The sequence below is a fragment of the Eubalaena glacialis genome, chromosome X, assembly GCF_028564815.1.
Source record: "Eubalaena glacialis isolate mEubGla1 chromosome X, mEubGla1.1.hap2.+ XY, whole genome shotgun sequence".
In the NCBI taxonomy this organism is placed as follows: domain Eukaryota; kingdom Metazoa; phylum Chordata; class Mammalia; order Artiodactyla; family Balaenidae; genus Eubalaena; species Eubalaena glacialis.
In genome coordinates, this window is record NC_083736.1 from 113,332,470 (window position 1) to 113,346,738 (window position 14,269).

Consider the following 14,269-nt stretch of genomic DNA (forward strand, 5'->3'; position numbering starts at 1 on the left):
TCAGGGAGTTCTCTTTGTTGTGTTTTGTTTTTAAAGAATTATTGCCAAGTAAGTTTCTGTAGCAAAACGGACGTAGGCGAAGTTTGCTTCACATCATTCTTTGCTGAAATAAGTGTGATGAAATAATCAGTTAATCCAGAAAAGGGGAACAATAAAATTGCTTCATTGGTGTCAGAGAAGAGGCTAAATAACTATATGCAGGGCTGAAATTTAAGTTTCAACAGGTTCTTTTGTCATCGTATGGACAGCCTAAAGGGAAAGTTCTACGAGACATAGAAGCAACTGCCTACAGGCAGTTAGCTCAGTGGCCAGACTGTGGCGCTAATGAGGCTGGTGCGCTGAGTTCAAAACCGTACATACTTTTTTTTTTTTTTGGCTGTGCCCCACGGCTTGTGGGACCTTAGTTCCCCCGACCGGGGATTGAACCGGGCCCTGGCAGTGAAAGTGCTGAGTCCTAACCACTGGACCACCAGGAAATTTCCTCAAAACTGTACATACTCATAAGGCGCGCCGGCTCCTTCACCAGTCACACGTAGACCTGTGGGAGGATCAGCGCAAACCTATCCTCATTCCTGGAAAAACTAATCAGCCTACATTCTGCTAGAATCAGTGGCATCTTTTTTTCATATGATGGTCATCATTACATGCCTTGCCTCTGTGAACATACACCAAATATTTGGATTCAGTTAATTTTGTAACAAGTTTAGCACTTTGTGGACAGTAGTCATACGATTTTGCCAATCATCCTTGTTACTAAAATTCAAAAGATAAAAGATCTACTCTGTAAAATTCAGATGTTCCCAGTGTAGAGTACAGATTAGAGATTTCATCGATTTCTTCGGCAGAAAAGGACAGGGGGTGGATACAGCAAAGGACTCCCTCCTTTATCCTGGCTCCCAAGTGGAGCTCTGCTTTATCTCCTAGGCATTCCCAACTTGGCAAATTCCCCAGCGACTGACTCTGGGAAATAATACAATAGTTTTATAATAGCATACAACCGCTGGCACACTTTTTTTTTTTTTTAAACTTTCAGGGGTATATCAGAAAGGCTTAGCATCATTTGGTGCAAATAGTGAAATTTTGCGATGTGAGCTATGAATGCCCATGACTTTTCTAAGAACTTCTAGGAGTGACTTTGCACTGACTACCCTTGAATCCTCAAGGGAAGGCATCTTCCAATTTTCCCAGAAATTAATTCAGGACTGATAAGTTGAATGGATAGATTTGGGAAAAAAGAGACAGTATCTTAGGACATCAGAAATTGAGATGGCAGATAGAGATCAATTTCTCTTATTGTCTTCTGATACTGATCCAGCTAGAAATCATTTTGCTGTGGGGGGCTGATGCTTGACAGATGGATCCAGTGATGGGATTAAAATCCTTGCCCATTCCAAGCAGACAGAGGCCACGAGCTCCTATTACAGATGCTACCGGAGATTCATTGCGTACGAAGGCATATTACCAACGAGGCCCCACTGCTACCATTTCCTCAGACCGATTACTTGGGAAAATTAGTTCTCAAATGTATACTGCTAAACCTTTACTGACTATCCTAACAAAAGTAGAAGTCCTTATCCTCTGTGTAAGAGGCTCTTTTCCAGAGCTGCGATACATTAACACGCAATTTTATAATTTTCTACCTATTTTACTTCAGTGTGAGCTTTCATAATAATAAAGATACATTTTCAGGAGCATGAACAAATATGCTCAAATGAGGAGAAATCGAAGCCATTATCCTGACTTCAGTTTGAAAGAGTACCTGGCAGAGCGTGGGGTTGGGGAAAGTTTTCACCTGAAAAACAGCTTATCCTTACAGGTATAATTTGTTGTTGTTACTTCTGTAGAGCAGAACAGCCAGAGCACAGACTTTTCTCCTGCAGGTCCTCAGCAAGGCGGGTAGTCAGTGCCGCTTTCAATATTCTCATTCAGCAACTCAGAACTAGTTTATTTCCCCTACATGCTTACCTTTTCTAAGTAGGTATAGCTCCAAATTTTCCCATCAGCCCAAGTTCTTGAAATTATTTTTCCACTCTGGTCATATTCCATTTTTTCATTCCATGTCCCTCGTTGAATAAACGTCACCAATCCTGAAGGTGAATATGTGATATTCACTTCATTATATCTGCTTACGGGAGACCACAGAACAGGTCGTCCAGTCTGGTCATAAAGAATTCGAAGGGTGAATTTCCGATGGTCGTCATAGATCTTTCCTGTGCGAGTCATATGATCAAAATCTATGGAGAGCAGGTTTCTGTTATGGGCCTACAAAAAAGAGATAGGAAATACATTTGAAGCACTGCCTTAGTTCCCCTCGTCAAGTGCATTCACAATCGAAAAGCTTTTTCTGTTTCTCCAGCAATGGGGTCTCTCTTGCCTTTGAATCCGCCTGGCTTCTCCTCGGATGACACTTGTCTTTATCCTCCCAGCAGACTGTACAATCTTGGGAGGTTGGGGCTGTGTCTTAACTACTGGTATGTGCTAGCTCCTCAACATACGGTTATTGATTGCTTTTTCCCAACTCAAGCCTCAAGTGTGCTGATACAATTGTCAGTGATTATGTAATCTTATTTTATGTGAGTCAGATGCCTACCAAGGAACGGGATTTCCTCCCCCTCTTTTACCAATGAAGTGGCTAAAGCATAGAATGGTGAGTTATTTACATAATTAGAAATCAGAAAAAAACGAATATAGAGAGCCCCCTCTAATTTATACAGAGATTCCCTTCTTTGGCCTCCTGTTCCTCTGGGCATGGAGCTTTATTACTTCACATCTATCACGGGGGAACACAGAGCAACTCAGATTGTCTCCTGGAGATGGAAGCCCACTCAGCAATGTTTTCATGGAGGCCAGAAGGTAAATGTGACAGGTGTTGGTAGGTCCCCCAGTATTTGCAAGGGTGGCACCACTCAGTGAGGTTAGAGCATGGAGTTCAATCTGGGTACCAAGTTTAGAAACAATTAGTAGTTCGGCTTGGTTCTGGTCTTAGGCTTCCTTGACTGCATGCCAGCATCCCCTCTGTGTACCTCACAGCCCCGAAGTTGTCCTAGAGAAATCCTGCCTCTGAGGAAATTCAGCCTGGTCTACACAAGATAACCAAATAACTAAATGGCTTAGTTAAAAAGTTTTTAAATTGGCAAAAAGGCCACTTTTACTGGGTTTTCAAAGCAACTGGACAACTGACATGATCTGTTCTACTCTTCAGCTAGTAATGCCAATGTTTGGCACTCCCATCAGTAACTGCTACAGCAAGCTGATGACAACACAGAGCTGAAGAAGGCTCTGGAAGACAGGGGCTTTGAAGGAGGTGGGTGGGAGGCCAAGGGGAGGGCTTTAAAAATTTGTTTTATTTATTTTAGTTTAGCTCAGTTAAGTCTTCATTTCAGTGAGTCATTTGTTTTGTTTTATTATAACTTTTTACGTGGAACTAGTCTGACTCACAAGAAGTTGCAAAAGTGGGGAATTCCCTGGTGGTCCAGTGGTTAGGACTCCAAGCTCTCATTGCCCAGGGCCCAGGTTCGATCCCTGGTCGGGGAACTAAAATCCCACAAGCCTCACAGTGCGGCCAATAAAATAAAATATGTAAATTGTTGGAGCTATTAAAAAAAAAAAGAAGTTGCAAAAATGATACAGTAGCCATGTACTCTTCACCCAACTTTCAAGGAAAAGACTTTTCATTTGGGTGAAGGGGGTCCAAGCATATCTGGAAGGAACCTTCTAGGTTCTTGGATGAGACCACCCCCCCCGCCACCCTCACCCTGTAATAAAAACAGGAGAAAAACAAACAAGTTTAATAACATGTATACCTCCTGTACACATGGGAGAGACCCAGGGAAACTGAGTAACTCTCCAAAATGGCCCAAGCCACCACCTTATATACCATCTCCAACTAAAGACAAAAGATGTTGGGAGCAGGGAGCCAGTGATGGGAGGTGACCAGGCAAAGCACAGTAAACAAGGGTAAGGTTGTTATGCAGATTTAAGTCGTTGCTTTCTCCATCAGCCTAAAATAATCTTTATACCAAAGAGGCATATTTTGGGGTGGCAAATTCTTCTCCTCTTCAAATAAAAAAGGAGAAACTTTGAGAAGTATAAACAACAGTGGCTCTCGGGAGTCAGGACACTGAATTAGCTGCTTGTCTGTGCACCAGCCATCTCTTGTATTCGGGCCTTAGTTTTCTTATCTGTGAAAAGGGAGTGATATTTACCACTCTACACCACACACCTGTGTTAAGAATTAAATGAGATTACATATACAGGTACCTGGTGATGTGTAAAAATAATATTAGTAATTGTTATTTTTAGATATCATTACTTTTCTCATTTTAGTTAGACTTCTGAATGGGCCCATGTGTCAGATTCCAAGGACTGTAGCTTGGTGTATTAGATTTATATCTGTAGGAATTGTCAACACGATCCTGAACAGAATATTAAATATCTGTTTAATGAGGTAGGGGAAAAAACCAACATTAGGATTTGACTACATTAATCATAGTCGGACTAAATGGATTCACTAGCTATTCAACTAAACTTCATGTTCGTTTATAATTTTTGTGGTCAAGGATTCCTTTAAATATCTGAAAGCTATATACTGTGTCCCCAGAAAAATGCACATAAGTACATAAATAAACATTTTAAACAAAATCTCAAGTGGGATCTGAAACTCAAACATGAAACCTTTAGGCGTCTTCAGTCCAATTTCAAAATCCTGGCTCAGAAAGAGGTTTTTAAAAATTTTTTGTTAAAAATTTTTTTTGCTATTTAAAAAATTGAGATATAACTGACATATAACATTATATTGGTTTCAGGTTCAATATTTGTATATATTGTGAAATAATTACCACAAAAATCTAGTTAACATCCATCACCATATGTAGTTACAATTATTTTTCTTGTGATGGAAACTTTTAAGATCTATTCTCTTAGCAACTGTCAAATACACAAAACAGTATTATTAGCTATAGTCACCATGCTGTACATTACATCCCCAGGACTTATTAATCTTTTAACTGGAACTTTGCACCTTTTCACCCCCTTCATCCATCTCGCCCACCCTTCACTACCTGCCTCTGGCAACCACCAATCTGTTCTCTGTATCTATGACCTCTTTCTTTTTTTTTTTTTTTTTTTTGATTTCACATCTAAATGAGATCCAGAGTTTTTATCTTAGTGGCCTGAATGACTGCAAAGCCAGCATTCTCCTTTCAGACTCTGGTTTTCCTTTGCTCAGTAATTTTGTGCACTTTGCTTTTTAAAATAACCTCCTTAACTTCTACCCCCATTATAAAAGTGATATTTTTTCATTGCAGAAAAATTGGAAAATATAGAAATATACAAAGAAAATAATCACCTGTAATCCCATCCTTCAATGTGAATCATTGCTAGTACTTTGCAACATTTCATACCCACTTTTTTTTGCATAATCTATGCCCATACACTTAAAGAATACAATTAGAATTGTACTTAAAGTTTTGTGTCCTACTTTTTCAGCTAATGTCAGCTAATGTTTTGTCTTGAGCATTCCTCATGTTATTAAATATTCTTAAAATGTGGATTTTAGTGGTTACATAATATCTTCTACATGATAAACATTTATTTTTCCTTTCTCTTATTGTTGGAAATTAGAGTTTTTGTTTTCCATTTTTCTTTTATCTTTCATGTTTTGTTCAACATTTTTGTAAATAAATATTTCCTTAATACAAAACCCTATAAGGTCCCACTACTGGGCATATATCCTGAGAAAACCATAATTCAAAAAGAGTCATGTATCAAAATGTTCATTGCAGCTCTATTTACAATAGCCAGGACATGGAAGCAACCTAAGTGTCCATCAACAGATGAATGGATAAAGAAGATGTGGCACATGTATACAATGGAATATTACTCAGCCATAAAAAGAAACGAAATTGAGTTATTTGTAGTGAGGTGGATGGAGTTAGAGTCTGTCATACAGAGTGAAGTAAGTCAGAAAGAGAAAAACAAATACCGTATGCTAACACATATATATGGAATCTAAGGAAAAAAAAAAAAGGTCGTGAAGAACCTAGTGGTAAGACGGGAATAAAGACACAGACCTGCTAGAGAATGGACTTGAGGATATGGGGAGGGGGAAGGGTAAGCTGTGACAAAGTGAGAGAGTGGCATGGACATATATACACTACCAAACGTAAGATAGATAGCTAGTGGGAAGCAACCGCATAGCACAGGGAGATCAGTTCGGTGCTTTGTGCCCACCTAGAGGGGTGGGATAGGGAGGGTGGGAGGGAGGGAGATGCAAGAGGGAAGAGATATGGGAACATATGTATATGTATAACTGATTCACTTTGTTATAAAGCAGAAACTAACACACCATTGTAAAGCAATTATACTCCAATAAAGATGTTAAAAAAAAAACCTATAAGGGAAATTACGGGGTCAAATGATAACATATTAAAGACTCCTGATGCAACTCGAGATATTACTTCATGGTGTACAAAGGTTTACAAATTTATGCTCTTATTAACTAGCAGTGGAAGAGTTCATCTCATTCCATCCTTACCACCATTGAGTATTGTCATTGTTAGTAAGCTTTTCCCAATATGAGAGTGGGAAAATGGTATGTTACTGTGGTTTAAATTTGCATTTATTTGGTTACTAATGAGGTTGAACCCTTTTAAACGTCTATTCGCCACATGTACGTCTTCTATGAATTGTCTGCTATTTTCAACGTCTTTTGGTTTCAGTTTCTTCAACAGCCAGCTGGGGCTAATGATATTTGCCATTAATTTTGAGCTTCTGCAAGAAAAAAAAAAAAAAAAAGGACAGCAAATGTTCCATGCCATGAATTCCAAAAAACTAGTGATTAGATACTCCAATTATTTGGGAGGAAGTCTTGTCAGTTGCAGGGGTAGGTTTCATTCAGGGAATAGAGCCACAGATTGGGCAACATGACTCTTTAACCATCTGTAGCCAATGTGTGCAGTTTCGTGGTGCATAAATACACAGTAAACGGCTGTTATCACCTAAAAGGTGATAGAGAAGCGCGCATTTCCTGTCTTTTGATACACAGGGCTTGGAAACCTATACGAAACCAGGTGTTCTTTCTTCTACTACCTTTTCTGTGGTTTTATAGCCACATATCTCTAACTGTAATACTGTTCACTTACAATAGCTGTAAAATATCCATGTACTCCCAGAGACGGTTGTAACTGTTACAATTTATGTTATAATGATAGTTAAAGAGCCAAAGTAACAAGTGATTTCCAGTTCGACTAAATTTGTGGTTTTATTTGTCTGATAGATTAAGTTTACTACTCAAGAACACATTTCTTAATAAAGTCATTACAGCTACACAAGCAGGGACCACCGTTAAAAATCCACTACAGGGACTTCCCTGGTGGCGCAGTGGTTAGGAATCTGCCTGCCAGTGCAGGGGACACGGGTTCGAGCCCTGGTCCAGGAAGATCCCACATGCCGCGGAGCAACTAAGCCCGTGCGCCACAACTACTGAGCCTGCGCTCTAGAGCCCGCTAGCCACAACTACTGAAGCCCGCGCGCCTAGAGCCCGTGCTCCACAACAAGAGAAGCCACCGCAATGAGAAGCCCGCGCACCGCAACGAAGAGCAGCCCTCGCCCGCTGCAACTAGAGAAAGCCCGCGCGCAGCAACGAAGACCCAACGCAGCCAAATATAACTAACTAAATAACTAAATAAATAAAATTAAAAAAAAATCCACTACAAAGCGAGCAGAAGAAAACTCTGCCTAATGTTCTTTCCCTGCCTGTCAAGACTTCTGCAACCATGCTTCTGTTTCTGGATAATGCACTCGGATATTCAGATGTTGCTGAAACGCCAGTTTCAAAGTCAGGTTTGGAAGATAACGTAAAATTCGGCTAAGAGCTGAAAGGGGATGAAGGAATTGAAGATGCCACAGCCCCCCACCCTGCAAGTCTCCTATGGAACCCACATGTGAGAAGACTGAGAGAAAGAATGCTAGGCTGACCACCTCTGACTGCTGGGGTCATGAGCAAGGGTGGGAAAGCAACACGTTCATACAAACTCTTGTTTGCCTGAAAGACAATAACAGCCCTTGACCTAAGTATGGGCCATCAATCCTTATTTTGGCTCTTCCTCCAAACAATCTATATCAATCTTTGCCCTGGAAAAGAGAGGGGCAAAGAAAAGGTTGACATTTGAGAATAGCCCCAAGTTAAAAAGAGTCTCTTTGGACATTGAGCAAGACACTCGAGTTTAGCAACTGATGAGTTGTATGTTGGGGTAAGAAAGTTGGACTTGGTAATTTTTTTAATAGGGAAAGTATTTATGCTTTAATTTATTCTTTGGTTTTCCATAGGCTTTTTTTAGCTTTGCTGAAGAGAAGTAAGGAGAAGGGCTTGCTTTTTTGTTCACACTTCGACCAGAAAGGAAAGAGGAAAGAGCATGCACTGGGGAGCCATGGGTTGTGTTGCCAGCAGAAACCAAAGTGCCTACGAAGGGTGGGTACAGGCAGAAGCGCCAAAGAAAAGTGTCCTCTGCCTCCCCTCAGATCCTTTCCTTGCTCTTTCCTAGGAGTTTGAGTTTTAATTGCTTAAGAGAAAGTCCTTTCAACCCCTTGCAATTTGAGACTCATTCAATTAGTAGGATAAAGATATATTAGGTTGGGCTTCCCTGGTGGCGCAGTGGTTGAGAGTCTGCCTGCCAATGCAGGGGACACGGGTTCGAGCCCTGGTCTGGGGGGATCCCACATGCCGCGGAGCGGCTCGGCCCGTGAGCCACAACTACTGAGCCTGCGCATCTGGAGCCTGTGCTCCGCAACAAGAGAGGCCGCGATAGTGAGAGGCCCGCGCACCGCGATGAAGAGTGGCCCCCGCTTGCCGCAACTGGAGAAAGCCCTCGCACAGAAACGAAGACCCAACACAGCCATAAATAAATAAATAAATAAAATTAAAAAAAAAAAGTTATTAAAAAAAAAAAGATATATTAGGTTGGTCCATAGGCAACTGCTGATATTTGAGTGTTTTTGGCCTACCAAAAGGGCAGTTTCCTATGGTTCAACCCAATACACACACACACACACACACACACACACACACACAATGTGCTAAACTCTAAGCTCCAATCACGGCAGTTGATTTTCTTCAGAATAAAGGAGGAGAAGGCTGAATTTTCAAGGATGCTGTCTAGCATTTCAACTCACAAGGCAACTGAGGTACCTGTTTGATTTTTGCTGAAGAAGTTGAAAGGTGAGTAAGTGAGATGGGCCAAATAACCACATTACAGTTTGGGAGATGCACTGCATTTAATTTCCATGAGGCTGTGGGAATGGACAGAGTCACAGCTGCTTTTAAATTGGTACACGCCACTCTATTCTCACTGGTTTTAAGGTAATTAGTACTTGATTTTTAGAAATCGATCAATACAATTCTACAGATTTTATTTTTTATTGATATTGCTACGCTGACAATCAAAACCGACTTAGGCTTGCTTTTGTTTCACAGCGTTGCCTACAAATGAACAGGGCATGTATGCAGTGTTAACGTCAGCCTCCACTGCTCCCCCAGGAATTTCTTTATACCTGTTTTTCTTCTTTTTTCTTTTTTCCTCCCAAGGCACTCTCTTTACCTTGCCAGCCCACAGAATCTTAGTGCCAGAAGGAATCTTATGACATGGGCTATTGACCTGGACTGCCTGGGTTCAAATCCTGTGTCACCATTTACTAGCTGTGTGCCCTCTGTGTGCCTTGGTTTCTTTACCTGTAAAGTGAGAATGTTAATAAGAAAACACACCTGATAAGGTGTTATGAGTAATAAATGAGTTAATATATGGCCATACACAGGTAAGATTTCAATGTTAGTTGCTATAATTATGATTAATGGTAATAATACTACTAGTCATAATCATAGAGATTGTATAGCTCATATCCCTCATTTTATAGATGGGAAAAGTGGTGTAAAATTATGGGCATACCAGTTCTTCTTCAAAACTTTACTCATTCCTCTCACCTGATTTCTGCCATACCATTTAACTTGGACACTTTGTGCACTAAAATAATTTGCTCTTGTTTAATTACTTTCCCGTTGGCGAATTCATCTGGGTAACCGTACAATAGGCATTTTAAAAATTTAATACCAAATCATTAATGCTTATATACAAGTGAAATAGTGTGTGAAATAATACTTTCTGTCTAGCTATCTTTGTGGAGTTGACCCAAGATTAACAAATATAGTAGTTTCTGTGATTTGAAGGCCCCAAGAATCCCCTGACCCCAAAAACCAACACTGCCCAGTGGCCTTGATGCCTTAAATCTCCTGTCTCCAGGTGACTCCTTAGGGGTGAATGCACTGTTACTTGGGACTGAGAGCCACAGATATATTTTAAAAATAGATGAATCTATCTGCAAGCAGGCTCCTTATCTAAATTTTCACAAAATGAAACCCTCCAGCAAACCTAGGGAGAACGAAGTTAAAACAGTGTGAAGCAGACACATTTTCTGAGAAAGGAAGGAGACGCTGGAACCCTCTTGGCTGTCTCCCACATTCCCCATCATTTGTCAGCCTGGAACCTTGTGTTTCACCTGGGCTTGTTCCCCCTTTCAGAGCTCAGCTCGCGTATGAACAGTCACATGTTGCATTTCAAAACAAATCTACCCTGTTCTCAGTTATCTTTGAACGGAGAGAAAAACAATCAATTGTGAGGGTTTTTAGATTAGTCTTGGCTTCATTTTGCTTGTAAACACATAATCATCTTACTTGATTTGATGACTTTGGTTTGAAGTGCTAAGCTTCTTGGGGTTTTTTTTTTTTTTTAAATAAAGGAGGCTGCAGTTCTGGAGTTTTGCTGTAACCTCACATCTCAGTCTGCGAAATCTTGTAAAGAGCTCTGAGGTCCAATGCTGGGATAAGTCTCATTTAATAGCATTATTATCCACGGACGCAGCAAGGTGCAACCTGGATGTAGCTCCTAAACCAGTGTGCTTTTGGTGAATGTCTAATTTCTCTATTGTCCAGGGAAATGTATTTATGGGGACAGACTGATGCAGCAGATGAGAAGATACATAGACTGGATGGGAAAGTACTTTGCAAGGAAGATGATTCAAATACAACTCAGGTTGGGGGGGGAAATGGCTTTTTAAAATAAATGAAATTTCAGGATGTTAATGTGATTTATTTCACTTAATGGCCCAGAGGTAACAAATCCCTTGCCTGCTCAGGCTAAGCAGGATGTCATGTTTCCCAGCAGTTTGTTTCCTCACCTTGAAGAGGACCCCGAGTGTGTATGAAAAAAAAAATCACCGATGGTTGGAGAAAAGCAACTCTTGTTGCTTTATCTTCAAGAGAGGTCTATCATTTTCTGAGTTTTTTTTCTTTCCACCTAGAAGGTCTGGGGTGGATGTGATAGGTAGCTTTGGGGAACATTTGATGTCCATCATCTTACCAAGGGAGCCTTTAAACGAACCTGTCATTCTGTGCCCGAACAATTAGTGTTTTATGACCTGCTGCCCAAGCACATTTGCAAATTACAAGCACACCTTTGTGTGGTTTTTCAAAGAGGAGCCCTATTTCCCCCAGGACAGCAGGGGTTTCTATGTTGTGTGACTATCTGAACCTGTTATTCTGTCTGAAGAGCTCTGGAACGGCAGCTCCACCAGGAGAAATAGAAGATTCAGTACAAGGTCTCCAGGTACTTGAGGGCACCAGAGAGCCTTAATCTTTACATGGATGTTTACAAATGGGCCACCGCATATTTGGCCCATAGAGAGAGAAAGTTACATCTCATGTGTCATCAGCTTGCCCCTTGAAAGCTACCATAAGTGAAGGGGGCACCATCTATGAAATAATAAAGTCAGTAAGGAAAAAGAATTTGCCTGGTTAAAACTGGATCCACACCTGCCTTTGGGGAGCGTATTCATTCTATTAAATTGGATATGCCTAATCTGGGGAAACTGAGGCAGTAATATACACCAAAGTGCCTAAGGATGGGGAGAGCAGGTAAGAATTACCCAGTTAAACAGCCTCCTTCCTCTTGCCTCCTCCACACTTTGCCTGCCTGGAGGCCAGCCAGTTGTCCCGCACCACCCACACTTGCCAGTACATTAGAGTCGATTATTTGTCTCTTTTTGTCAGCACTGAAATGAGGAGTCAGGCCCTGCCAAGGTGGCTCCACTGAGCGGGGCAATGATTTACAGATTAATTATTTTAAGGAACAAGGCAGCACAGCATGATGTAGTGGAAAGAGTGCTGCGCTAGGCGAAGACCTGCATTTTAGTGCTGGCTCGGATCCTTAATAGCTGTTTGACTTTGGGCAAATCACTTAACCTCTCTGGGCCTTAGTCTCCTTATCTGTAAATTGGGAATAACAATAATTGATGGTTGTTGGACTTCCCTGGTGGCGCAGTGGTTAAGAATCCGCCTGCCAAGGCAGGGAACACGGGTTCGAGCCCTGGTCCGGGAAGATCCCACATGTCGCAGAGCAACTAAGCCGGTGCACCACAACTACTGAGTCTGCGTGCCACAACTACTGAAGCCCGTGCTCTGCAACAGGAGAAGCCACCGAAATGAGAAGCCCACGCACCACAACGAAGAGTAGCCCCCGCTCGCTGCAACTAGAGAAAGCCTGTGCGCAGCAACGGAGACCCAATGCAGCCAAAAATAAATAAAAATAAATAAATAAATTTATAAAAAATAATTGATGGTTGTGGTGATCAAATAAAACCCTGACTATGAAAGCATTTTATTAATTGTAAGGCACTAAACATATGTAAAGGATTGTTATTGTTGTTAGATTTCTAGGGACATGTACAGTAACACCATCTAGCCATTCTTCAGTCCCAGGACCTCAGGAAGAACCCTAGAAGTCACAGAGGAGAGGGCCCTGAATTTGTTGCCCTTATAAGCCGTTCCACAAATCTGCTCAACTCTACCACGGGATGGGAAACGGGTCAATTATAAATGGTACTAACTAAATAACACTTCACTCTACTCAACATGAAAGAGCCCCCATATGTTTTATGACCATTAGCTTCTCAGTATTAAGAACAATTTGGGATATGAGGTGCAAATTACAATTTACAGTCTCTCTCCATTATCCGTGCATATGGAAGGGAGAAAACAGGGTGGGTGATCGTAGAAAGTGGAAAATACTAAAGTCACATAGTATAGAATGAGTTCTCCTAAAGAATAGAAAATCCCAAAGTCACATAGTGTATGATATGATTCATAATGTTTTATTCAGACTATAAGCTGGGGAGGCACTAAGAGACCATTTATTTGATATAATTGTTCTGGGGTGAGTCCATGAGGTTGATGAGCCATACGTAGATAATTCTGACTTTTCTCTAGTATGACATTTCATTTCACAGGTGAAGAAAATAAAGGCATTCCTTAAGCCAGTTGTAAGACTTCCCCATCGAGGGTTCTACCCAGGAGATCCCATTTCTAGAAGAACACTGATAGAAACCCTCACTGCTCCCACACAGACAGGTTTGACTATTTGGACTGGTTTCACCTCCCAATTCAGTGGCATACCTAGTAAATATTCTGGCCAATGGAATCAAAACATACAAATTGACTTGTGCATGTAGACAACCTTAGTAGCTGTTACAAAAAACAAGCATGGAAGTCTGCGTCTTTGTGTTACCAACAGAACTGACTGGAAAGTGAGCGCTAGTGTAGATCATTTTGTCCGTATCAAGCCATGGGACTGACTTGACGGCTTGTCACTGGAATTGGGTGGTTGTTTGGCGTTGCACTGCCAAAGCCTAGAGGTTACCACATTTTTACTGTGAGTGAAATTTTACTGTGAGTGAAGAAAATGCAAGTGTTCCAGGTATCCCAGGCATGACACAGGTGCTCAAAGCAGGCCTCAATAGTGAGTGATCATCTCCCTCAGGCTGGCAGTTGCTCTCGGGCTGATATTGAATGTTACTATACTTGGAAAGTTGGTCACGTCATCCTAACATTGGTCCATGTTCAAGAAGGGACAGGTAGACAGAGCGCTGTGGTGTCTGTAGGCTTCGTGTGCTGCAGAAAGGCAACTTTGATTGAGAGATCCCTGGTTAACTGTGGTGAACAGTGCTTGGTAAGAACTTGCAAACCCCCAAATCTTTCAGTTCCCCCGGGCAGCTGTCTCTGAGCACCATTAGCCCAATCTGAGTACTAGTCCTTGACCCCTTTGGCCCTTAATATGTATATTCATGACAATGATATCATTCACTGTTTTCGCCCTTTATCTTGCCTTTGTCCAGATGTTGCCTGATGTCTCACATCCTTCTGTGTGTGCCTGCTTGGCCTTTCCAA

General features: G+C 41.3%; 1 protein-coding gene across 3 annotated transcripts in view; it reads right to left on the reverse strand.

The window, feature by feature from the left end:
• Positions 1-14,269, reverse strand: part of TENM1 (teneurin transmembrane protein 1) — a 563,665-nt gene that overhangs the window by 9,784 nt on the left and 539,612 nt on the right. For all 3 annotated transcript variants that reach the window (XM_061179128.1, XM_061179127.1, XM_061179126.1), the window contains one exon: positions 1,966-2,262. In XM_061179128.1, the coding sequence (XP_061035111.1) occupies positions 1,966-2,262 (297 nt within the window). The remainder of the gene's footprint in view (positions 1-1,965; positions 2,263-14,269) is intronic.